The sequence below is a fragment of the Typopeltis vanoorti genome, chromosome 4 (genome assembly GCF_054136105.1).
Source record: "Typopeltis vanoorti isolate ZY-2024b chromosome 4, IOZ_Tvanoo_1.0, whole genome shotgun sequence".
In the NCBI taxonomy this organism is placed as follows: domain Eukaryota; kingdom Metazoa; phylum Arthropoda; class Arachnida; order Uropygi; family Thelyphonidae; genus Typopeltis; species Typopeltis vanoorti.
Window position 1 is genome coordinate 63,798,363 of NC_143552.1, and position 27,662 is coordinate 63,826,024.

Consider the following 27,662-nt stretch of genomic DNA (forward strand, 5'->3'; position numbering starts at 1 on the left):
TGTTAGTAGATAGGAAGTTGAAGTTCAGGGGCCATGTGGAAATGATTGCAAATACAACTCAGAATATGTATGATAACTGGTGTGTGTAGTATGTGGTCTCCCTCGATGAGTCTGACTCCCTGGAGGTCTCTCTCTTAATAATAATAATAATATTTGTGGACTAGAATTGACCGTAGATAACTGAAGCTGCAGGTAAGGGGGGGGGGGGTCCATGGTATATATATATATATATATATATATATATATTTCATATAATAGGTTTTCATAGCTACTGTACATGTTTTAAGGAAAATCATTTATATGACTATATAACTGAATGTTAAATTAGAATATAACTAATTTATTTTAAAGATACAATAGTTGTCTTTCTAGAAGATTTCATCGGGCGCATAGTACATAGAAGAAAAAAGAGACCCACAAAAACCCTTACTTTTGTACATCACTAAAGTTCTAAATTATCAACGGATTGCTCACATTAGAATGGATTCACAGACTAGCTTCATTGTTCTCATGCACATGGATGTGGTCTTGAAACCACCATAACTGAATAGCAGAGGAGTTACAATCAGAAAGGTTATGACTGAAGTTGACATTAAGGTAAACAGGATTTAGTGCAATTTCTGTTAATTCCAAGATTTTTCTTTCAAGTTCATCATAGCATTTGTAAATAATTTTGGATCTATCCAATTTATTGAGTGCATGGTCATTTGGATCAGAAGAATTAAGCATGTGGCTAGATAAGGCTGTGGCCCTGGTTCCATCATAAGTGATATCTCTAAGATGTTCTTCGATGCGAAGCTTGATAGATTTTTCTGTTTGAGCATAATATGAAAAATTATAGCCACACCAAAGATGGTGCATACCTTGATATTTCAAACTGTTATATTTAGGTTTTACTGGACAAAGTCATGATCACAGCTTTCTTAAAAGGGTGATATAAGATATGAATTTTATATTTCTTGAGGATTTTTGCCAATTTGTTAGAAATAGAGCTGATATATATACGAAATGGTGATAACCTTTCACATCATGACTTTATTTCACTATGGTGTGTAAAAGGATTAAACAAAAGTTTGAAATTGTCTGCTTAGGATATTAGGATAACCATTCTTCTGAAAAATCAATAAAAGCAGCTTCAATTCTTCATGATTTCCTCTTTCACTAATGAGAGTACGTGCATGAGTTCCTGAAGTAGAAATAATAAAACCTTTGAGGTGGATAATGATGGGACTGTGTGTGAAAATATCTGTTGGTATGTGTCGCTTTCTGTAGATGGAGATTTTTAGTTTTCTAGACGAACAAGTAAATTTCATATCAAGAAAAGGAAACGAACCATTAATTTCAAGTTCTACTTAAATTTCATCCTAGGATGTTAGTTGTTAAGATAAGATGATTCAAGAACTCTTGGAGTGAATCTGGACCATGGCTCCAAATCAAGAAAATGTCGTCGATATATCTTTTCCATAATCTTGGTTTTATTGGAAAGGAGTTTATTGCTTTTATTTCAAAAGTATCTAAATGAGAGTATGGTGTGTGTGTATTCCAATGATTATCAGAAATAATTTATGTATATATTTCTATGTAAAAATGATATACTGATCATCAGTGAATAAAAGAAAGTTCTTAGAAAACCATGAAAAATATAAATTAAAAATAGAAATCACACACATACATTTAATTAAAGTTTATAAGACAGAACACCAGAATAAGTTGATAACATTTATTTACTTAGTAACACGACGTTTCATCCCAATTGCACAGGATTTCTTCAGGTGTAAATAAAGATACTAATAGACAAAACAGTAAGGATCAACAAAGGTGATAACTATTATGCAGTTATATAAAAGGGTATGATATTTTTTAAAACTGATTTCTAATTATTCTGAACATTCCACGTGTTTATGTATTCACATGAATGTTCTTGATGAATGAAGGCTAAGATGTATTCGGGCAAGTTAATACTTTGGTTAATATTTAAATGTTTAGCTGAGTCTTACAACTAAGGAAATCTCAGCTTGGTGTAAAAAAAGTAAGAAAAAAGAAGTATGAACTAATAATCATCACACGTAATCCTGTAATACAGAATTATTAGTCCAGTATACTACTCAGAGCAAACTATTTATTGAAGATACTTAATATCCAAAACTGTGAGAAATTCTTTAGTGGTAGGTTTTCAATAAGTTACAACTGTGTTGCTCTTGATATCAAATTAGTCTAAGACTTTATGTTTTAATCAACATTTCTGACATAGTTTTTGTTTTTAGATATACGACAAACAGTTTTTTTTTTTAATTAATTCCACCACCAAAATCATTCAACTTTCATAAGAAAGCATGATTAACTGTAATATAGCCTAGAACACTTACTATTTTTTGATGGTTTTCCACATCTGATAGGTATTCTGCAACTGTTAAGAGGCATGTCACTGAGAAAAGGATAATAAGGGTGTAGGTCGCACACACATTTCAGTCCATTTTTAGAACTTACACTTTTTTCTGCAGATTTCAAGAATCGAAGGAGTGTCAAAGTTAAAACACAGAAGCAATGATATTTACCTTCTCAGCACTAAATTTCTTAACACTTATTAAAGCAACTTTTTGCTATTAACATATCAGTGCAAATATTGTTACAACTAAAGTGCACGTGAAACTAAAAGTTGATGACTTGGATATATTAAAGGCAAGTAATGCAAACAATACAGAATCAAAGATGACAAAAGAAATTCTTAATCTATCCAAAAAATTAAAACCAATTAGCCAGGGTTTTCTTTCTTGATATTATTTTGTAGATTTTACTTACTGACCTACATGTCACATAAGCAAATCACCTTTTCAAACAGAACTGTATCTCTACTAAACTTGCATATCTTGTTGAAATGCGAGTTCAGATTTACATTATATGATAAATGCAGTAATGCTTTAAACATTAAAGAATGTTGAACAAAAATCTGACTGGGCTACTTGTTCACAGAGGTAATGACTTCACATCATTACCTTAGTACAAGTCATATACAAGTAGTCCAGTCATGAAATAACTTCACACATTAACTTTGTATGCTTACACTTGGATAAAGGATGAAAACAAGAATATAAATTCTTGGTATCTTTAATTTATAGTATAACTAAGTGAAAAGACTTTCAACAACTATCTCTAATCCAGAGTATTTTAGTAAAAAGGTGTGACACCTTTTGACTACTCGTATATGGAAATATGACTACTACATTATTTCAACCTTGGTATTGCTTCTGGGTATGGCTCCAACTGATGAGACTTCAATAAAGGTTGAAACCGATCTGGGTAACAGCCTTACTCATAATGCATAGCGTTATACATACGGATATGGATACACATAAGGATATGTGCTTTGCATTATGGGATACTAAGGCAATTAATGTGAAGTCATTAGCCAACTACAAATATAACAATCTTTGGAGGAAGCTTATAGTCATCCCATGACATAAAAAACTGCAGGAGAAAGATGTTAGCAGTGCATGGGATATAATCAGCAGGTATCTGAGGGAAGCAATAACAGAATGTATTCCCATAGTCAGGAAGATAAATAAGGTAGGCATTACATGGATGAGTAGTAGTATTAGGCTTGATCTGCAAAAAGATAAAATATTATGGAGAAAGCAATCAGTACACTCACAAGCAGTACAAAGCTCAGGCTAGAAAGGTTACCAGAATAGTAAGGAAGGCTAAATTCGATTATAAGAAGACCTTAGCCAAAGAGATCAAAGGAAATTCCAAAGAATTCTTCTGTTATGTGGCAAGTAAAAGGAAGAATGACTTTGGAATGATAACCTCAGTGGGAGCTGATAGTGTCGAGGTGATTGAGTCAGATGTAATAGTAGAGTTATTTTGTGACTATTTTTTGAAGTTTATCACCTGAGTGAGGATATTTCTGTAGCAATAACTGATATGAGAATTGAAGTTAATGAATCAGAGGTACTTAGGATATTGCAGAATTTAAATGCAAATACTGCTGTAGGTTTGGATGGAATATCAGCTCGGGTATTACATGAGTGTGCAAAAGAATTGTCAACACCTCTTACTTGGCTATTTAACTTAAGTTTGAGCTCTGGTATGGTTCCTAGGGAATGAAAGGAAAATAAAATAGTTCCTTTACATAGAGGAGGCTTTAAGACTGTGGTAGCAAATTACAAACCATCACCATCTCAGGAGTGGTGGTAAAAGTATTGGGAAAGTTGGTTAAAGACAGAATTCAGGAATGGGTGGATAAGAATACAATACTCTATGGGGCCAACACGGTTCTGTTAAAGGTTAGTCTTAGTAATTTATTAACTTTTTATAACAGAGTGACAGCTGAGTTGGACAAGGAGAATGGCTACACAGTGATACTGCTGGATTTTCTAAGGCATTTGATAGGATACCCTATTCTATGGGGTATCCTGTCAAATGCCTTACTGTTACACAACTGAGAACAAATAGGGATGGATGTTAAACTGGTGATGTGGATAACAGAATGGCTCATGGACAGATACCAAAACTGTGGTGGTAGAGGAGCAGAGTCCAGGGTGAAGCAGGTGACCAGTGGTGTGCCTCAAGGCTCTGTGCTTGACCATTATGGTTTAATTTGCACATAAATAATATAGGAAATGACTTTAAGGGAGATATCCAGTTGTTTGCTGATGATACAAAATTGGATAGCACAATAATTAATCAAACTGATGTAGAGAGCTTGCATGATGATTTAAATAAGCTGGCAATATGGGCAAAAGATAATTGACATCAGTTCAATGTGGAAAAGTGTAAAGTTATGCATTTTTGGGATTAAAAGATTACAACCTGGGTACCACATTGATGGAACAGTACTCCAAGAGATTGATAGGGACTTGGGGTGTTAGTGGATAGAGTTGAAGTTAAGAGGGCATACTGCTAAAGTGTCCAAGATAGCTCATAAAATTACTTGGTTATTAAAAACTACACTAACATGCAGGGATAAAGAAGTCATTTATTCCTCTCTATAAGGCACTGATACGTCCATATCTGGATTACTATGCTCAGGTCAGGTCACCTGGATTCCTTGGAGATGAGGAAGTGGTAGAAAAGATTCAGAGACAAGTGACCAAGTTGGTAAGTGGTGTAAGGAATGCTTCCTACATTGATAGATTGAGAGTTTGTGGATTAAAGAGGTTGGTGATAGGCAGAGAAGGGATATGATAGAAACATTTAAGTTACTAAAAGGTTTTTATAAGACTGATGCAGGAGAAATATTTCAGCAGTGGGACAGTGTAAAACATAGTAAAACCTCCTTATACAAACACCTCCAATTACGAACAAATTGTTCTACAAACTTTTCCATTGAAAAATAATCATACCAATGGCAAACATTCATGTGAGCCAGAATTATCTCCGCATTTGGTTCTATTCGAGTGCTGCAAATCCACTCTTTAGTGTGTATCATAATTTAATAAATTTACTCTCTAATTCAAAGTGTTTTTTTTTTTCCCAGTTGTGTTGTGGTGTTTATTTAATAATTAGTTATTATGACACCTAAAAAGTGCAGGGATGAAAATATACAGAAAAAAGAGAGTACCCAGACCAACTATTGAACTCAAGAAAGAACTAATAGCCAAATGGGAAAATGGAACTTATATTTCTGAACTCTCTAAAGATTATAACATGACAAAATCGACAATCTATACTATTATTAAAAATAAAAAAAAAAAATCAGCTAACGCCTTTTTATTCCCCGTATACGGGGAGTAGGCGAGGCCATTTAGCCCTATCTAACTTTTGGAGACTGAGTGGGCAGTTCAATCTCCACTGGTACCAATCAGAGATAGATGGCCCAAGGCTATCACTAATTAAGCGGTACTCAGTGAAGAGAGACGGCTCAAATGTGCCGCCATCTCGTGGTCCCTAACCCTAACACAATATATTTAATGTCTGAAATAATGTGGGTTCTATGGTCGATTTTCTTGAGTTTACAGGACGAAAAACCCGAGTTTCCGGGAGGAAAAACCTGCTTGCCCGTGCCAGAGATCAACTAACTCGGGAACCGGTCGAAAAAAGGCTTAGAAAAATTTCCTCTAGTCACCGACTAGACTCGAAACCAAGTCTTCCTTCATGCGGCCAAGCGCGGTGGTTGGCAAATGCCACATCCACTGAGCTACACATTCTCTATTATTAAAAATAGAGAATGCAATTAAAAAAGGCTAATGTGGCAAAAGGAGTGAACAATTTGTATCCAAAAAGATCTCAGGCTGTTGAGGAAATGGAGAAACTTTTGTTAGTATAGATTAATGATAAACAAATGACATGTGACAGTATTTTGGAGGCAATAATTTGCGAAAAATCTAAAAACTACATAGTGACTAAGCGTTCACCCCTATGATCTAGTGCCAACAGTGATGGCTTCAAAGTTAGTAGGGATGGTTTGAACGTTTTAAAAAGAGAACTGGGATCCATAGTGTCATACAGCATGGAGATGCTGCCAGTGCTAACAAAGAGGCTGCAAATCAATTTGTGGATGAATTTAAAACTTATGGAGGGATTTATTCCTCAGCAAGTGCTTAATTGTGACGAGACAGGACTTTTCTGGAAAAAGATGCCTAAGCGAACTTATATCACACAAGAGAAAGCATTGCCAGGACACAACCAATGAAGGACTGGTTAACTCTCTTGTTCTGTGGTAATGCTAGTGGTGACTATAAAATTAAACCTTTGTTAGTATTTCACTCAGAAAATCCCACAATGTTTAAATCAAACAATGTAATGAAAAGTAAACTAGATGTGATGTGGAGATCTAACAGTAAGTCTTGGATAACAAGGCAATTTTTTATATGCGATTCATGAAGTGTTTGCCCCCAGTGTAAAGAACCACCTTGAAAAGAACAATTTACCTTTGAAAGCATTTCTTGTGCTGGACAATGCTCCTTGCTGACTTATAAAGTTGTGCTTTGGGTTAGCACAAGTCCTAGAACCATACTTATGGAGTGGTACTATTTTGCCATCTTTCCACTCCTTGGGAACCCTGTCCACTTCATTAAACAACCTGGTCAAGGGCATAGCTAACTATTGTGCACATTCCTTAAGAACATGTGGTGTTATGTCATCCATTCTCACAGTCTTATTAACATCTCACCTAATCAACACCCGATACACATCTGATTTTTTCACTTCCAATTTTCCTAATACTTGCCTTCCTTCTATATATTGCATAGCATCATTTACACCAGTATGATTATAAGTCAATTTCTACCTCCTAATACCAGTCCTCTTATCCAACCCATGGATCAACAGGTCATTTCCAATTTCAAAAAGCTTTATACAAAGGTTTTGTTTCAAAGGTTTGTTTCTTCGAAGTGATATCTGGCACACAAATGACCCTCAGGAACTTTTGGAAAAAGCATTTTAACATCTTGCATTGTTTGAGGTTTATAAATAAAGCATGGGGGGGGGGGAGTTTCTTTGAAAAATATGAACTCAGTCTGGAAAAAATTGTAGCCTGAGTGTGTGACAGGCACAAGATTTTGAAGGTTTCCTGCAGAATTTTTCATCATTCATCAACTGCAGATTCTGCAGTTGATGAAATTGTGTGTCTGAGCAGATCCATGGGATTAGAAGTGGACAATGCTGATGTAGAGGAGTTGATGGAAGATCGAAGATAACTTACCAATGAGAAGCTGAAAGAACAGCAAAAGGAGCAGCACGAGGAAGTTACTAAAGAACTTTTTTTCAGAGGAGGGGGCCCAGTAAGGGAACCATTTTCACTGCTGAAATTGGGAAAAAAATCCAAACCACTGCACCCTGATGTATCTATGGTTAATAACAGTGTTAACATGTTTAATGATAATATCATTGCACATTTTATAAAAATTTTAAGAACAAGACAACTCTAAATAAGTTTGTAATCAAAGCTAAAGAATCATCCATCAAGTCCATCCACAAAGAGACAGAAAAGAGCAGTGACAACCTGAGGGGCAGTCAGTCACCCAACATTTTTATGGAGGATGACTCACCTTCAAACCAATAATTATCTCCCTCTTCCTCCCCACATATTTTCAGTAAAAGTAAAGTTCATGTTATATTCTTATTTTATTTCTTTATTTTAATTATGATAATAGGTGAAATTTTTTTTATGTGGAAGGGATTCATTTATTTTACATTAAATTACTAAGGTAAAAATAGTTTTGCATTAGGAACTTTTCGTTATATGAACAGCCTTCTGGAATGAATTAAGTTCATAAAATGAGGTTTTACTGTGTGTGCACGTGCGCACACACACGCACACACACAAAAAAAAAGGGGGGGGGAGCTGGAAAGTTCTGATAAACACCTAGAACAAAAATGATATTTTTGTTCAAGAAAGAAAAAGAGGAAATTATTACAATTTCATAAAACATGGGGGTTAAAAGGTTTTAAGATATGTTCTTTTTTGTACCAGTTGCTTTAATAACATTTTTGTTATAAGTGTTTATCAAAACTTTCCAGACCTCGTGTGTGTGTGTGTGAGTGTATTAATTTCAAATATTGTTAAAGTCATTTCTACTGCATGTCTACTCCATATGCTTGCACTATTCACTGGTAACTAAGATATATCAATGAACCTTTCAGCTTTCCATAGTATAAAAGACAACGAAACATATGTAATGTAATCTTCAGTATTTTCAATCCAAAAAGGACTGGTTCGAAAAATGACATTTTCTTCATACAGGATGATAATATTTATCTAACTAACCTGATGTACAAGAATAGGACACTTAAAGTTTATGCATTACTTCGTTACTGGCATTTATATGATATGTATCTAACTTTATTTTTAAGGCATGCTGAAAATGCGGTAAGAGAGAACAACAAAAAAAAAAGCTAGAAGGAATGAATGAGCTAAATACAGTATGAAATAAAACCGAATTATATAATAAACTAAAATAATGACAAATACTTAATAAAACCAGATAAACAGAAATAGATAATCAAATAGAGAAAGAACAAGAATATGTATAGTTAGAAGCTATTAAATTGGGGAAAGGGGAAAGAATATATCATCAATTCCTCATATGCACCCTCATGGGATATACAGGATACTATAGTACTCAGGGCTCCAGAAATGTGATTTCAATCTATTAGCCACAAAAAATTTTACTCACCCAAACCAGACTGACTGTTCACAATGCACTCAGTCACATTATACAATCTTTGACTTGTCTTTGTAAGATAATTGTATTTTTACTAACAGTATTAAAAAGCATTTTCACTGTGTAAAATTTTCAAGCATTTAATTGCACTAAGCTAAATTCATGTTGCGAGCTGTGAAAATAAGCTTAGGGCAACATTATGCTATGATTGTGTACTACAGCATTTAATTAGACTGTGCCAATTTTAATTTTTGTTTATAATACCAGTTTGCTTTGTTAATGAAATTATAGTATGATAAAAGTAATGTTCTTTAATCATGTGTCTGCATACTGTATTATATGTAAAGTTAATATTAAACTGCATGAATACATTAATTCAGTTAAAAATTTATTTATTAGAAATGATAACTATAATTTAAATATGTTCATGATATGAAAAGTGTACTTTTTTTTTGCGATGAGAAACTGGTTTTTTCATCGCAAAAAAAACTGGTTGTGTGTGAGATATATTATTTTCAAGTAAAGCAGCATAACTACACTAGTGACTAAAACCTAAGGAAGAACACTATTTCTGAAGATTACAGCCACAAATCAGCTTGTGGCAATTTATATAACTGACGATTTCGAGTAGAAAGCGGGTACATATTCAAATTTTGAAATCACATGGTAGAACTCAGCAGAATAAAAGGCAAAAGGCTAAACTAAGTGAATTGTGTTTGAAGGAAGCTCTTTTTGTGAAGGAATAAAGTTACAAACTTGGATGTCTTGTAATGTCTCAAGAACATGTAGATGAATTCACATGGGGAAAAATTATTGGAGGGTTTGAAGAAGGCCACAGAATTATAATATTGCCAGGGAGTTTGGAATCTCACATACAGCTGTATCTAGGCTCTGGACAACATTTCAAACTAATGGAATGTGTTCCAGATGTTTGCCAAGCAGTCACCCTTGCTCTACCATGGAGTATGAAGACAGAGTTTTGGTTATAACACCAAATGTAATCACAGCAGGTCAGCTTGCAAGGCAAGTCTGCTCTATTCAAGCAAGTATGTAGATAGCTCAACAAACTGTGGCAAGACGTGTGTGAGAAGTATGTCTAACATTCTTGAAGGCATGTAGTCTGTATAGCTTTATCCACAGCTCATTGCAGAGCACATTTTCAGTGGTACTGTATCCATAATAATTGGACAAGATACCAATGGGCTAATATACTCTTCACAGGTGAATCATTTCAGTCTTTCCTCCGATTCTAGATACACTTCATGTGCCGTGAAAGTGTTACTTCTTACCATTGCAAGAATGTTCTTGAAAGGAATAAATATGGCAGTGCTGGGGTCATGGTGTGGGGAGGCATTATGATGTGGAATACAATGGGCTACAACTGCTGGAAAAAGGGACTATGACTGGTGAAGGATACTCAGTAGAATACTCCCCAGATCTCAACCTCCATAGAACACATTTGGGATGCAATAGGGAGATGCACTGCCGCTCAAAATTTACCTCCAGAAAAGAAACAAGGCCTTATCCTCTTCTGAAGGAGGAATGAGCCAGCATACTAATAAATTATAATATAATTTATTAGTAAGCTGTTGGTACAGTTGGAGCATGCATGGTATAGTGGAGCATGCATGAAGTGAAATTGTAAAACAATGCTGTCAGAAAAAAATGAGGAGATTTTTGCAACTAGATAACAGATATTTATGAAGGCTTTTGTATAGAAAGAAAGAGTTCTGAATTTTAATGGAAATAAAAGGACAGAAGAAAGCAAAATTGATTTTTATGCTATGTGACACCTGTAAGGAGTCCAAGAACTCATAATGAGAGTGCACGTTACTCCACTATACACAACTTTACACCTCCCCTATTAGTCTGCCAACTACTATTATTATTATGTGACACCTCCAGGGAGTCCAAAGACTCATCGAGGGAGCGTGTACCAATAGCATCGAATGATTGATCCCTTTCCAAATACTAACAGCACTCAAACTTGCTTAGCTTTTTGGTGAGTTATTAGTAGCAGAAGCCCTACCAAACGACCAACTTTTGCTGGCAAAGGTTGGTCAATTGGTAGAGTTTTGCAATTCTTTAAAAGGGAATGCTGTAGTATTCGAATTACGGATTTTAGATCCACAAGTTTTATTTCCAACTCTCTGGAGGGAAAAAGGTAAATGAGATGATGTTTAAAAAAAAAAAAGTGTAAACTATACAATAAAAAATAATACATTTATTTAGAATGAGGCTACAAATTCACTCATCACTTGTCTCTGATAACTTGCCTGTGGCAAATGGATTTGAAACCCTGATAGCACTACGTAAATAAGTTGCCATCATTACTAGCTTTCTACCAACAATTTTCTTCCAAATTAATCTGCTATTTGTCAGGTCTCCAATATTTTCAGATGGTACAGTTGGAGCATGCATAGTGTTGGAGCATGTTAACACTGCATTCGTGAAGCTTACCAACTACATCAGTAAGCCTGAATCTTGCTCTTCCCTCTAAGTCTTAATTCCTGCCGTCTAGCATACCCATTTCACTAACTTTTACCATGCTATTTCAATGATCATACCATCTTGGATTAGCATCAATCACACATTCTTGAAAGCTAATGATACCAATTTCCTTCTTACTATCTTTATTTTTAATGATTCTGATAATGATGCCATTTGTTCACTTTCATACTTTTCCTCGGTACTCTCATATTTGTGGTCCGGTCATTCATCAACTGAATCAAATCCAATATTATTTCTAATTCATTTACAATTCAATTCTCATTAAAAAATTAAAACTCATTTGATGTTATTATATATGGCTATATATAACAAATTTAGTGTTGTGGCTAATTTTGAACATTTTCTACAGAAACTGATTCAACTGGCTACCTACCATACTAGCTTGGTTTATTCTATTACTAATATTCATATTTACTTTACCATTTCACTGAAAATTATGCCTAAAATAGCTGAAATTGTTTTTTGTAATGGGATGCTTAAGGGTCAAAGCTGTATAACTGAGAGGAGACCTCCACATAGCCTTTAAAGGAATGTGGAGAACAGAACAGGGCTTCTGACCTAATGTCCAATCCTCACCTTCTCGTGGTGCACCCTGATGGGTATTTACCTGCATACTGAACGAATGAGGATGGGCTGACAATTTGGGATTTAGCTGACCAAATTGTATTCCTATTGGCTTAAACCAATATAGAAAATGATGGTACAACATGACAAAATTTCATGCCGGCTGGGGCATCGCCTGATTAAACAAGATCCCCATTGTTTTCACCAGGGAACCAGGGTGAACAGCAAAAAGTCAGCTACTGGAACAAATCTGAAAACACACCCCAACTCAACATCACCAGAGTTAAAGATCGGTACTATAAACATAAGAAGCCTGAATGGCAAAGAAATGGAGCTAGCTGAAGAATTAGATAAGTACCAGATCGACATAATAGGGGTGACTGAAACAAAAAAGACCAAAACTGGTGAGATCTTTCTGAGCAATAAATACAAAATGTTATATTCAGGAAATGACAATCAAGGAAAAAAGGAGTAACCATAGTATTCAACACAAAATATGAGGCTAATCTTCTTGAATGGCAGGCAGTCTCAAGTTGAGTGATGTGGGCAAATATCAGAATGGGGAATTTGACAATGAGACTTATTTGTGCCTATGGTCCCACAGAAGGTTCTACTAAGGTAAAGTGGAGGAATTTTTTGATGCTTTAGAAAAAACAACTGACACAATGAAAAAGGAAAAGTTGGTCCTTGTTGGGGATCTAAATAGCAGAGTAGGAAATGATTGTGAGACATACAAAAATATTTTGGGAAAATTTGGAGAAAAGAGCAAAGCTAATAATAAAGGCAAATACCTGTTTGATTTCTGCTCAGGACATGGACTGGTTATTACTAACACCATGTTCCCACAAAAATGTTCACAAATTCACATGGAGAGAAGAGAATAAGAAAAGCCTCATTGACTATGTTACTGTTGATGGTGATGTTTTTCCACTGGTGCAGGACAACAGAGTGTACAGACGATTTGAAATTGGAAGCGATCACTATTTAGTCTTGAGCAGTATAAAATTGAATTTCATACTAAAAAGAATAACATATAAGAAAGTTATAAAGCAAATAAAAGTTGAGCAGCTCTCAGATGTGAACCGTAGACTAAAATACACAAAGATTATTGAAGAAAAAATGAAAGAGTTTGAGAACAGGAACCAAACCTTGGAGATTCAGTGGCAAGCCTTGAAGAAAACCCTGATTGATTCAGCCAGAGAGGCATGTGGTGAGGTTGTCTGCAAGGATAGAAAAATCAGAACTCCATAGTGGACACAGGAAGTTAAAGAAGCAGTGAAAGAAAAGAAGAAAGCATATCAAAAGTTCCTGGCAAATAAGTCAGCTTTTGCTCTTACAGAATACAGAGACAAATGCAAGAAAGCTAAACACTGTGTAAAACTAGCTAAAAAAAAGTCATGGGAGGACTTTGGCAAGTACATAGAAAATAAATATCAAGAAGGTGGTAAGATATTCTGGAGGTTGTTGAAGAAGCTTAGAAATGGAGGAAAGAGTGCTGTAAAAGGAGTTAGAGATGATAAAGGTGACATGAAAACAGGAGTAATTTCGAAGTAATTACTCTATACTTCAAGATATCCTTGAAATATGGAGTAATTACTTCAAAAAATTGCTAAATGAAACAAGCAGCGATAGCACAGCGGTAAAAAACACTCAACAGGCATACAGTCAGGAATACATATCCATACTTGAAGTAGAAAAAGCCATCAAAGGCTTAAAATGTGGAAAGGCAGAAGGTGTAGATGATATTCGACCAGAAATGCTGAAGTATGGTGGTATAAGAGCCTAACAGTGGTTGCACTGCATAGTTCAGAAAGCCTGGACAGAGGGACAAATTCCCGATGATTGGAGTAGAGCTCTCATAGTACCCATATATAAAAAGGGAAATAAAACTGAATGTGAGAATTACAGAGGTATTTCCCTACTGAGTGTTCCTAGCAAGATCTATGCAAGTATACTTGAGAAACGGTTGAGAAGAATTGTGGAAGAAAAGCTTGGTGAAGAACAAGCTGGATTCAGACCAAATAGAGGCTGTCAGGATCAGATCTTCATTTTATGACAAATAGTTGAGAAAGCATGGGAATATAACAAAGATCTGTATTTAAGTTTTGTCGATCTGGAAAAATCATATGACAAGGTGCCAAGAGAGAAGCTATTCAATACGGTAGTTATATGGTGTCAATGGGGCATTATATCAAGCTATTAATACTTAGTTTTTATTTGAGTTGTAAGTCAGCAGTTAGAATTGAAGGAAGTACAGGAAGATGGTTTAATGTTAAATCTGGTGTGAGACAAGGATGTACATTATCCCCTCTGTTATTCAATATCTATATGGATCACATTATGAACGAAAGTGGTATTAAACATGATATCAGAATTGGAGATGTTAATGTTAGCTCTTTGCTTTATGCGGACGATGTTATACTTCTAAATAAATCTGCTACAAGCCTGCAAGATTCCCTGACTAAATTGAATAACTGTTGTAATAGATATGGCATGAAGGTCAGCAATAAAAAGACAATGACAATAGGTAGAATTGTTCAAAATGTCAACTGTGAACGGAGAACCTGTGGGACAAGTGAAACATTTCAGCTATTTAGGCACGATTTTTAGTGAAGATGGTAAATTAAATATGGAAATAGATAACAGAATCCACAAAGCTGGTACGGTAGGAAGTCTATTGAATAAATTCACATGGAATAAGAGAGAAATTAGTCGGAACACTAAATCAGCTGTATACAAGACAGCGTTCAAACCAGCTTTAACTTATGGATCTGAGAGCTGGGTCAGATGTAAAACACTTGACCAAACACTAGAGACCCCAGATATGAGTCTTGAGAAAGATTAGAGGCGTGAATAGATGGCATCAATGGCAATATCATATTAAAAACGAGGATATTAGGAAAGAACTTGACATTGTCAGCATCCAGGAATGCATTAGCAGAGCTAATCTCAGGTGGTCACTTAAACAGAATGGGCAAGGAAAGATTGGCAAAACAAGTGTTCTCTGCCAGGTTGGCAGGAAAACGATCGAGAGGAAGACCAAGATATAGGTTGATTGATACAGTACAAAGTGTCTTAGACGATAGAAATATAAGATCTCATAATGTTGGAGTCTTGACAAGTAACAGACTGATTTGGAAGAAAATTGTAGATAGGAAGTTAGTAATGATGTAAATTTTTCATGTAGTACTATCATATCCTGGACACCCCTTGAGGGTACATGTTAGGAATTTGATGATGTTTTTTGTAATAGGCTCTTCATCAATTATGAAGCTGATGTTCTTCAGTTCCTGCCTGTTTTCCAAGCTTGTCTTTTCCTAATTTTCATACCAAATTTGCTACAGCATTATTCGATTTGGAGCACAGAAGTGCAGTGCATGAAATATTAATTTTAAGATTAATTGAGGAGTAAGCTATATGTAAAAATAAAGATGCTCATGCCTGTTTTGTTGATTTTAGAAAGTGGCAGCGATTGCTCAAATCATATGGAGTAAACAGGAACTTGATATGTCTATTGCAGAACATCAGTAACAATGCAAAGGCTGCTGTGACAAATTGAGAAGAAATAGAAGATGTTTTTGGACAATAAGAGGCACAAAACAAGGATACCAAATATTCCCAAGCATCTTCATCAAGCTTTTAGAAAGAGTAATGGATGTCATTAAGGGTAATATACGGGGAATTTCAATTTGAGGCGCAAAAATAAATTTACCATTTGCAGATGACAGTCATTATTGAAGTAAATGAAGAACTAAATCAAACAATGCTGAAGTTAAATGAAGAATGAAAGAGATATTGGTTTATAATGAACAGTGAAAAAACAAACACCATGATATTTGGAGGGAGAAAGAAGAGGATGAAAAAGCAAATAAAGGCCAACAGACAGGAGCTGGAAGAGGTTAGAAACTTCACATCCCAAGAAAACAACATGACACACAATTTAGACTATAAAAAAAGAGATAAGATCTCAGAAAACACAAGAAAAAGTAAACCTACAGGCAATGGACAAGATGTGAACAAGTAAATCAGTGAGCCTTCCCATAAAGCTAAACCTGCTGGAAACGTATATTCACAAGCACTGGCTATGGTTGTGAGACATAGGTAATGGTCAAAGACTGTGAGACAAATACTAGCTTTCAAAAAACTTGTTACAGTAAGATTCTACGAATTGGATGGGCGTAAAATGTAACAAATGAAGACCTATATAGCAAAGTAAAGTGCAAAGAGAATCTAATGCAGAAAATAATTCAGACAAATCTAAAAGCTTTATGAACATATCTGCAGAACAGATAACAGTAGAAAGATCAAACTTTGATGCCTGGTATGAGGGAGTGCTATTGAGTCACCTTGCAATGGACAGAGAGAAATGCAAAGCATGTGAAACAAGCATCAGATGCCAACAGACGATGGACACGAGCAGCGATGATAATTATTATTCAATTTAGCCCCGAAGACTAGTGATGAATTTATTTTGAAATATAGGATCATTTGCAGAAAATAACAGGCTGAGTTTAATATCTCAAATTTTGATATCAAGTTTAATGCCACTTTTCTTAATAATTTGATCCATATAGATTAGGAATAACAGTGGAGATAGTTGCACCAGTGTCTTATGCTTGATTTGACACCAAATTATCTTCCTGTACAGTCTCTCAATCCTAATCATTCATTTACAATTTAAGTATATGCTATATATTCCTCCTAATAATGTCCAGTTTATACTATAGCTAATGTTTTTTGAACAGCTTTTCTATTGATATCTTATAATATGACATTTCCAGATCTACAAAATACAAAACTTACATACAGATCCTTGTAAGTACTGCCACATGAGGTTGCAAAATCTATAGCAATGAATACAATACTATTCCTTCCCTCTCTTATCACTTTTGTCAGATTATAACATTGCATAATTATTATTTAGAAGGATATGAATTATTTCAACTTTCTTAATCTGCACAAACAACATGACATTTCCATTACATCAACATAGTATTTCTCTAATTTCTCTTCCACCTCCACTACTTTTCCAATGATGCTTCTTAAATGATAGCACCTTTTTTTAATTATGATGAAGTTGTTCCAGTAGCCAAAATTCAGTTCGCCTGAGTGGGTGGGTGAGTGGTTTTGCCAAACTAAAGAAATTCCTTTATGCAGTAAAATAAAAATTAAATTAAAATAACCTCTCCAATGCCTTTTAGCCTTAGCTTTTTAGCTCCAACTAAATTTCTGAAACACTGGTGGACAGCCCATTTCCATACTTAAATGTTACTAACAGCTGATACCAAGACTATCAATGATTTCACAGGCATACTGTCTGAAATAGTGCAAACTATGGTTAACTGCTAACTAGAAAAAAATTCCTCTAGTCAGCAATTGCAATCAACATATGATTGTCATTCTTTTAGCAGTCAAGTGCTATGGAGACAAGATCTATTTCCACAGGGCTACACAGGTACAGTGAAATAAAATAAGACCTGAAAAGAGAACCATGAATCATCCTAGTTATGACAAAGACAATCATATGAAGGAAGATAAAACCTAGATGACTTGGTGGAGATGGTTGGAAAATACTGGATGATATCAGGAGACCTTCAACAGAGAAAAATGGAAAAGACTAATCAAGAATGATTATAAAAAGCTTAAAATCAGTTTATTTTGAACTAGCCATATTCATAAGAATGAATTTGCATGGGAGAGAGAGTAATTATAAAATCTTGCATATGCAGCGCATTTCTTATTGTATATTTCTTATATTCAAATTTGAATATATATCTGATATTATTTGATTACCTTAATCCAATGTTTGTTTTGTATAATTTATATCTATGCTTCAATTTCTTTATAAAAACTATTCAACTGCACAATCAGAACTAAATACAAAACCTGTGACCCAATATTTAGAACTGAGGGTTACTTTGCCTAGTGTTAAAGAGGGAAGAATACAACAAATACAACTGTATGGTAGTGTAAATACACTACATTACCCCCCCCCCCTATATCTTTAGTGAATGCAAAGTAGAGTTTCACTGGGTGGGGAAGCACAACTATTCAGCATGCAGGTGCCTTTTTCATAAAAATAATATTTCTAATAATTTAGTAATATCTTCTTCGAAATGTTACTTTGCCATTCCTTATTAATTTTAACAAAAAAAAAACTGTTCAAAAGAATTTCTTTAGACACCTCAAATCTAACTATTAGAAAAGTAGTAATGCTTGAAGCCACTGGTAGCCAACCAGAAATAGCTGGACCAAGGCTATCACTAATTAAGCAGCCCACAGTGAAGATAAGCCTCAACAAGTGCCGCCATCTCATGGTCCCTAAAAACAATATTTTTAATGTCTGAAATAGTGTGTGGGTTCTATGGTCGATTTTCTTAAGTTTACGGGACAAAAAACCAGTTTCTGGGAGAGAAAACTTGCTTGCCCATGTAAGAGATTGACAAACCCGGGAACCAGTCGAAAAAGGCTTAGTAAAAGTTCCTTTAGTCAGCGACTAGACTTGAACTCTAAGTCTATCTTCAGGCGGTTTAGTACTGAGGACTGCAAACACCAATTCTACTGAGCTGCACAGGTGCAGCCTTTTGAGAAAAAGCTACAGTGCCAACAGTTTTGAAGATATTCGGTCTACTCTGAATTTGGAAGGGAGAGGCTTTTTTTTTTTTTTTTTAATCAATCCTGCATGAGACAAACTATAATGTGACAGTGCTATGTTGGGAAAGCGATCAGTCAAAATAAAAGAAGGAATCTGAAAAGATGTTTTCTGAAGAGCATGAGAAGTTGTTATTCATTGCAGAAAATGGTGGGGGGGCTGTTTTCCAAAGAACAGAAGTAGATAGAATGAAGGAAGAGAAGATGGTTCAGTGAAGAAGTGTCCATGAAAATACCTATAAAAAGATAATGCCAAAAAACAATGTATATGAGAAAGTCTGTAAGAGAGGGATCATCTATTAAGCAGAATCCTCTTTTGGATTATAATCATGTATTCTCAGAGAGGTTTTGGATGCACCACCCCAAATGTGAGAAAAATATTCTAAGAATCCATGGATCTCAGATTATTAGTGTAGCTGTGCAAGAAAGAACATTTTGAATGAGAAAGTATGTCAAATTTTTTGGAGGCTATAAATGCCAGGATAATGTACATGTGAAAGTCGAACCAAGAAGAGAAAAATGATCTTGACTGGACACTGGAAAATTATCAATTAATAGAAGTGAAATAATATCTTCCTTCTCAGAGATGACAAGAGTATGTTTTCACAGCATTAAAATTCACTGCATTAACTTTTCCCTACTTGAGAATGGTGAGGAGATTGATGTTTAAGATGTTGGTTATGAAAGATCTTGAAGCTTAAATCATTTGAGTACTATAGCACTTCTCTATGGACAGAATTTGAGGTTAATGAGACAAAGTAATTGATATATATATATATATATAAAGAATAGTCCCCAGTACCCTAGAACTGATGGCATGCAACATGACTGGAGGAAACTGGCAACTGAATCAGAGGAGAGAGGAGGAGAGCATAAAATGATACCTTGTAAAAAAGGCCTCATCTCAATGCCAACTATATATACACACACGTGGGCTGTTCAATAAGTAATAAGACTAATTTTACTGTGTCGAAACCACTTATCACAATATTAATTTCTGTGGAATAAAGATATGTTGCTGTCTGTATTAACAAAAGAGGTTGATAGATGGCGTATACGGGCCGATGTGCAAGAGTGTCACGTGACTAAACACAAGCTTGTTTTGGCGCGCCTACGAGGCGAGACCAGTCGTTGAAATGGAAGCGCCCTTGGAACAGCATTATGTGATTAAATTTTGTGTGCATTTGCAAAAATCGGCATCGGACACTTTTAACATGATATGTGAAGCTTTCCACGATGAAGCAATGTCGAGGGCAAGTGTTTTTCGCTGGCATAAAACTTTTAAGGAAGGAAGGCAAAATGTGGAAGATCTTGAACGTGAAGGAAGACCTTCAACATCCATCACAGAGACAATGATCAACACAGCAGCGATTATCATCAAGCACATCAAAAGGAAGAGTCCATTGCTGAAGAATGGCTTCTTATTGCACCACGATAATGCAAGGCCACATATTGCTGGTTGTGTAGTGGACATTTTGCAGAAGAACAACACAGATATCCTACCACACCCTCCTTACAGTCCTGATCTTGCACTGTGTGATTTCTTGCTGTTTCCTCACCACAAAGAGGCTGCCATTTCGAAAGCAACAAAGCATGTGTAAAAGCTGCAGAAACGGTTTTGAAAAAACTCTCAAAAAACAGACTCTCACATGTGTTTAAGAAGTGGACGCAACGTTGGGACAAATGCATCGCGTCTCGCGGTAGTTACTTCGAAAAAGACCATGTAAATGATGATGATTAAAGGTAATCTGTTTTCTGTATAAATATAGTCTTATTACTTATTGAACAGCCTACATATATATATATGTCTGTGCCCAAGGTGGGGTGGGGGAGAAGATAGCTTCCACATCTGCTCTGGAATAAGAAGGGTCAAATCCAGAGATCACTAATTAATTGGTGGGCTTCCAGGTAGCAAAGAAATTAGCCAAAAATGACATTCTCCATTATTTTTGAAAGTACTGAGGTGAGAGCAATAGGAAAATAAGTCGATGGCTGACTTATTTCCCTTTTAGAGACAGACTGGAAAGGCCTGCTTCCATGCAGTTGAGTTGATACAAGATGGATATGAGAGTTTAAACGTATAGGTGATAAGGCAAATTTTAATTCTTGAGCACAAGTTTTTAGCACAATATGAAGGGTACTATCTGGACAGCGACTTATTGGTATCAAGATTACTGAGCTTTTCTGATAAATCCGTCTGGTGAATACATTGGTTAACAATACAAGAGTTGAGGAAATGGTTGAAAGCAAGAGTTTTGTCTTATCTCATCATCAAACTCCTGATATGTACTTTTTTGGGGGGGGGGGGGGGAATGCGATATTACAATGGTACTATATGGAAAGCATACATTACTTTCTACTAATAATTTTCTCCAAATGAATCTGTTATCTGCCAAGACTCCAATATCATAAGATCTTATATTTCAGTCTTCTTTTAAGACACTTCTTACTGTATCTTTTTCCTGGCAAAAAATAAAGAAATAAATATTTTTGTTAACCCTGCCTCTCTCATTCTATTTATGTGATTATACCACCTGAGATTACATCTTCTCACATACTTTTAAATGCTAACAGTACAAAGTTCCTTTCTAATATCCTCTTTTTAATATGATTCTGCTACTGATAACATCTGTTCACTCCCCTAATCTTTCTCAGAATTCTCATATCTTTGATCTCAGGTTCATAAAGTTAAAAGTGGATTCAACACTGTCTTGTATGTAACTAGTTTACTGTTTTAATTTTTCTTGCTCCATATAAATTTATCCAATCAACTTTCTACCATATCAGCATTGCTAGTTCTGTTGTCTATTTCCACATTTAACATCTTTCCTAAAAATTATGCCTAAATAGCTAAAATGTTTTACCATTCTATTGGTTCACCATTCAAGAATGAGCTGATGTTTACAATGCTTCTATTTTCATTCTTTTTTGCCTTTTTATTGCTGATTTATTACAGCAATTTATTACAATTATATTACAGCAGTCATTCAATTTAGTTAGGGAATAATGGAGACTTATATGGGATTCATTTAAGAGTATAACATCATCAGCATAAAGCAAAGAGTTGAGATTAAAATATCTAATTTTGATATCAGGTGTAATGCCACTTTCCTTTTCATAATGTGATGATGATGAATGACAGTGGAAATAATGTACAACCTTGTCTCACACCTGATTTAACATCAAGCCATTTTTCTGTACCTCCTTCAATTCTAACTGCTGACTCAAATATAGACCATGCACTGCTTGATATATGTCCCAATTACACCATATAACTATAGTGTTTTGTACAGCTGTTCTCTTGGCACCTTGTCATATGCCTTTTCCGCATCTACGAAACTTAAATACAGATCTTTGTTACCATAATTTCTCAACTATTTGATTTAATGGTGAAAATCTGATTATGACAACTTCTATTTCAGATTGTCAAATGTCTCTTATTTTTAGGTGATATTACCATGAACCCATCAGGATACAAGAGAGGTGGAATCAAGGAAGGGTAATTCATCATGCTGAACTGCTTTTGCACACTTGCTAGTTAACCAAGGCTTGGATAGAAATGGGGGATGGAATAAACACTTTCATTTGATCAAGAATTATTTTAGTTATTTTGGAGATGAAGTATTTTGGATCAGAAACAGTGATCAGACCATGGAACACAGACACAGAAATCCCAGAGGTTATGCCAATTGGCATCGTTGTAGTGCCAAAGAATACCAATGCAGAGACTTACTGGGAGAATATCGATCTATAAGAAAAGGAAACATGAACAAGGTTATAGTCAGAGTTGCTAAGAGGAGAGCTAATATGTAAAATGTATTTGTAGAGAGAGAGAGAGAGAGAGAGAGAGAGCTAAGAAAAGGTCGAGCATTGAAAGGATGACGTAAATTATCTGGTATTCTGGTAGACTGGCGAATTTGTTTAGATCAGTCTGATTACAAACAGTTCAGCTTATCTCCTATCTTGATGAGTGAAGTTAGAGAAGAGGAGCTAGTTAGAATTATGAAATCAACTTTCATTAAATACTGGTATTTAAAAACAATGTGCTGAAATGCTAAAAACGTTAACAAATTTAAAGGTCTACCATTTAAAGTTTGTCCTTTCCATTTGTGAATATAATTTAATTTCTACTTTCATAATTTAAAATACTTCAGAAGTGTAATAAGCAAGCTCCTGATAAAACTATTGCATCCAATACTTGAATTATATGATTTCATAAAAAATATACATACCATTTTGATTTCTGAACAATTCAAAAGTATCAAAATGCAGATGTCCAAAGAGCTGACCAGCAATGATGTCATGATGTCTTCTAACAATATCTAAATATTTTTTATTAAAATGTAAATAGAACAAGGGCAGATTCTCTGTTTTTAATCGTCCATGATTACTGTATCCTGGAGAAATGTGTCCTATCAGATATACCTGAGAGAAAGAAATCACTGATAACTTGAAATCGAAGTTCTTAGAGTAGAAGAAATATTAAATTTCTTGATTAAAACTGATACATAAAGTTAGCTTCAAAATATCAAGTTGTAATATATAGGATATTATGAAAGACATGATTGAATTTACAATATTATTATCCTCAAAATTAATCTGATATTTGTCAGAACTTCAATTTTTGTCAGATTTTATATTTAAATATTTTAGGGCACTTCTGTCTCAATTCACCTAGATCTTAGTCTTCCTCTGGTCTTTTCCTACCATCTTTGCATCAAACATCTCTTTTGCAAACCTTCCCCAATCTGTTTAAGCAACCATACCACTTATATTAACTCTGCTCACACATCCTTCAACAGTAACAATGTCAAGTCTCTCCCTAATATCTTCATTTTTAATATTACACTACATTGGTGACATCTATTCACTTCGACAATTTGTCATAACTCTTACATCTATGGTCTCTAATTCTTGATCAATTCTATTTCTAACTTAGCCCTTAGATCCGTAAGTTAAAATTGGTTTAAACATTGGCTTGTATACTGCCTAATTTAATATTGCCTTATTTACTACTCTTATGCCTTAATATATAAGTGCATCTTTTAATAAATTCATCTGGAAAGATTGGAATCTCATTCATTTTGCAATGTAATCTTTATTATCCCATAAGTCTCCCATTTTATGCATTTTCAATATACATGGCAATTCTTGAGAACCTAACCCTGCATATAATGAGTTACCTGAATATTCTTGTTTAATCCTTTATCCAAATGTAAGCAAACAAAGTTTGCACGTGAAGTATTTTCGTGACTAGGCTACTTGCATACAGAGGCTAATGACTTCACATTGATTACCTTTATCCCATGATGCAAAGCACACATCCTTTTGACCTTTACTGAGGTCTCACCAGTGGGAGCCCAGAAGAGATACCAAGGTTGAAGTAATACAGACATCATAATCCCCATATGCAAGTAGTGAAAATGTGTAATACCTTATTAAAATGCTCTTGGAATGGAGCATTTTTGAAAGTTTTTTTCACTTGGTTATTCAAACTTTGTTTCCATGCACTTGGATTAAGGATTAAAGAAGAATATAATTTCTGGCATCTTTAATTTAATTTATAACTAAGTGAAATAAAAACTTTCAACAACTAGCTCTAATCCAGAGTATTTTCACTACTTGTATATGGGAATATGACTTCTACATTCCTTCAACCTTGGGATCTCTTTTGGGTCTGACTTCCACTGATGAAACTTCAATAAAGGTCGAAAGGATGTGTGCGATGCTTCATGGGATACTAAGACAATTAATGTGAACTCATTAGCCTCTATTTTGTAAATTCTTGTATAGAAGGATTTTTGTACAAAAATCCTTATATACCTATATAGAATTTATTGGAGAACAAAAAATCCATACAAAAACTTGTGCTTAATTAGTATTTTCTTTAATGTTTATGTAATATGGAAATATTTTAGAGTGAACTGTTAAATCATATAACCGCCAAATTATTGTATAATAACAAAGGAAGTTAAGTAAAAATTAAATTGTAACAAAGGATTGTTAAAACAAAGATATGTCTCAGACGGATTAAGATATGACCTAAGGCAATCACAATCGTGAAAGTCAAGTATGTACGGAGTTACTGCCTGAATGCGGCAACCAAAAAGGATGCCAAGGGAATAAAATGGTAGCAGGACCTAAGGTCGATGGAGAAATATAAGGGGAGATTTTGAAGGCAAAGGAAAGAGTCACAACAGGAGTTTTGGTATTCATCGTCGGAAGGTGGTTCTTGCAGTGGTTCGTTGTCATCGAGGGTTTTTTGTAAGTCATAGAGGTCAATCATCTTCTGGGAGATGGCCACATAGAAACAAAAGTCGTATCTATGTTCGAGGATGTCATACCGATTCAAGGTCACCGACCTTGAATCGGAATGACATCCTCGAACAGGCGCCCGAAGTGCAAGATAACTCATTTGAGTTTTGAAGAAAGTGAGTTCCGGATTTTCAGCCACCAAGTTTCCTGACGTTCTCAGAATTAAGAAGTGACCTCATCGATCTCGGAAAAGGTGCCCATATGTGTAACTAAGATCGAAATGTAACAGAGCATAGTGATTTCAAGAATCTATTAGTGTGGATCAGACGACTATATACAAAGTAAGGTCTAATATATTGTATTTTACTAGAGGTGGAAATTGTGCCAGAGATTACTCTAAGGTTTTTTGTGTTAATATTGTTTGAGGAGACTGAAGGCATTTTGCTAATCATTGAATTAACTTGTTTAGTTGTAGAGACAGGATAGAATTAATGTAAGGCGAAAATTTAATATGCTTAATATTATTTATTAGCTAAGCCTGCTTATTGCTTAGCATGTGTAAGTTTGCTCTATGTATGACTAAGTGAATAAATAGCTAATTTATTATCTTAGAAACGTTGTGTAAGAGAGAATTGTTAAACTAAGAGGAATATACATAATTCCAAACATATTTTGCTGTAGAAGTATAGAGCCTGAAATATTTGTGTGTGTAGTGTTAAACTTTACAAACTTTAATGTACATTCATTTAGTATGAATAAATTGTTGTGGTTGTCAAATTATTTGCCTGATTCCTGCATACCAATGCACTGCTCATAAAAATCGAATCTGTGTGACCTTGAGAGTTAAGTAGCCACGACTGAAAATTAGTAATTTTGCGTTGCTGGATTTAGTAATAAGTATAAGAGAGGAAAGTTACGTACCTCGCTGAGTGGTTTTTCTTTGGAAGGATATTCAATTCTTATCTGCGAATCTTGATGTTGAATCTTGAAGTCGATATAAACAAATAAATTTTCAGAATTCTATATAGAAAAACGCCAGTAATTCAGATAAAGAGATTGGCTCCAACCAGAAGCAATTTCTTAGTTCTGAAAGTTTCATGCACGTGAAGAAGCATAATTACGGCCCCTTGAGACAAGGGGAGATTAAAGTTGAATGAGAGGATTAAAGATAAGAGACTAAATCAAGCAACGTATTAAGAGCTTAGAGTTAGGACTGTATAATAAGTAGAGTATTTAAGTTAAAGTAAAGTAAAATACTGAATAAAGAGACTTTTGAACAAGTACTATAAAAGTAATATATTTTTACAAAGACACAAACGACATGATATTACAATATAATTAGCCTAGTTGGGAAGATACTTCACAGGCAAACTTTGTTTGCTTCCACCTGGATAAAGGATTAAACAAGAATATAATTTCTTGGCATCTTTAATTTAATTTATAACCAATTGAAAAAAAACTTGTAGCAATATTCATACCAATATCCGGAATTATCCGGAAACAATAAAGCGGAATTTATTTCCAAAGGAAGCCAACCCCATTCTCAAATTCTCATTGTATGATGAGGCACTGCATAAAGTCTAGTGAAATACGAGAGTAAATTTATAGCCTTACTGAAAAACAACTACGATTTTTGATCATGTAACTATCTTTTATATCAAAATTAATATGACAGAGAATCTCTACTTTGCAATAAACAACATGGATTTGCCAAGGAATGGTCATGTTTTCAACTTGCTCACATTTTATAATGTTTACCATTGAATTAGACAAAGGAATGGATACACCATGATACTTTTGAAATTTGCTAAGGCATTTGAACAGAATATAGAATGGAAGACTGTTGCATAAATTGGAGAATATGGGATTGGATTATAAAATAGTGGCATTGATAGCTGACTGACAGATTATCAAAAAGTGGTATGTGGGGGATTTGAGTCTGCAAGATTTAAGGTGTCCACACGGTTAGCCTAGTGGCTGTGCACTTCACAACCATATGCCTCGGGAAGGAGTGTCCTAGGTTCGATTCCCGCAGTAATGTGAGGAGCTGAAGGATCTTCCTCAGCCATAGCCAAGTTAGCCGGTCTTGAGAGTGGACAGCAGGGTTTTTCCCCAGTTTATCCTGGGGTTTTTCATCCTGCAAAGTTGGCAAACCAGCTTTGAGAACTCAACACTATGGACATAGGATACACCGGGACGTAGGGCTGACCACCTTATCCTGTGAACGGTTTGAGGTCCGATGATTAATAAAACCCTCAACACTGCAAGGTAAAAGGAAGATGAGATGAGATTTAAGGTATGATGACTTATTCAATCTGTACATTAATGACATTAGGAAAAATTTAACAGGCAACAACAGCTATTTGCTGATAATGCAAATTCAAGAGGCAGGATAACCAGGAATGCAGCTGATATGCAGTACTTGCAGAATCATTTGAATGGAATGGAATTGTGGGCATGTGAAAATGGCAGTCAATTCAATGTTAGTAAATGTGATGCACTTTGGTGTGATTAGATATCCAATGTAATATTATATTGGTGAGATTATGTTAGGAGAAAATAATCAAGTATAATTGC

At 34.9% G+C, this 27,662-nt stretch overlaps 1 protein-coding gene across 1 annotated transcript in view; it reads right to left on the reverse strand.

Annotated features, from left to right (window-relative positions):
• LOC150107368 (acid sphingomyelinase-like phosphodiesterase 3b) overlaps positions 1-27,662 on the reverse strand; it is a 164,040-nt gene that overhangs the window by 51,511 nt on the left and 84,867 nt on the right. The window contains exon 5 of the mRNA XM_090391847.1: positions 23,063-23,255. Within this exon, the coding sequence (XP_090247973.1) occupies positions 23,063-23,255 (193 nt within the window). The remainder of the gene's footprint in view (positions 1-23,062; positions 23,256-27,662) is intronic.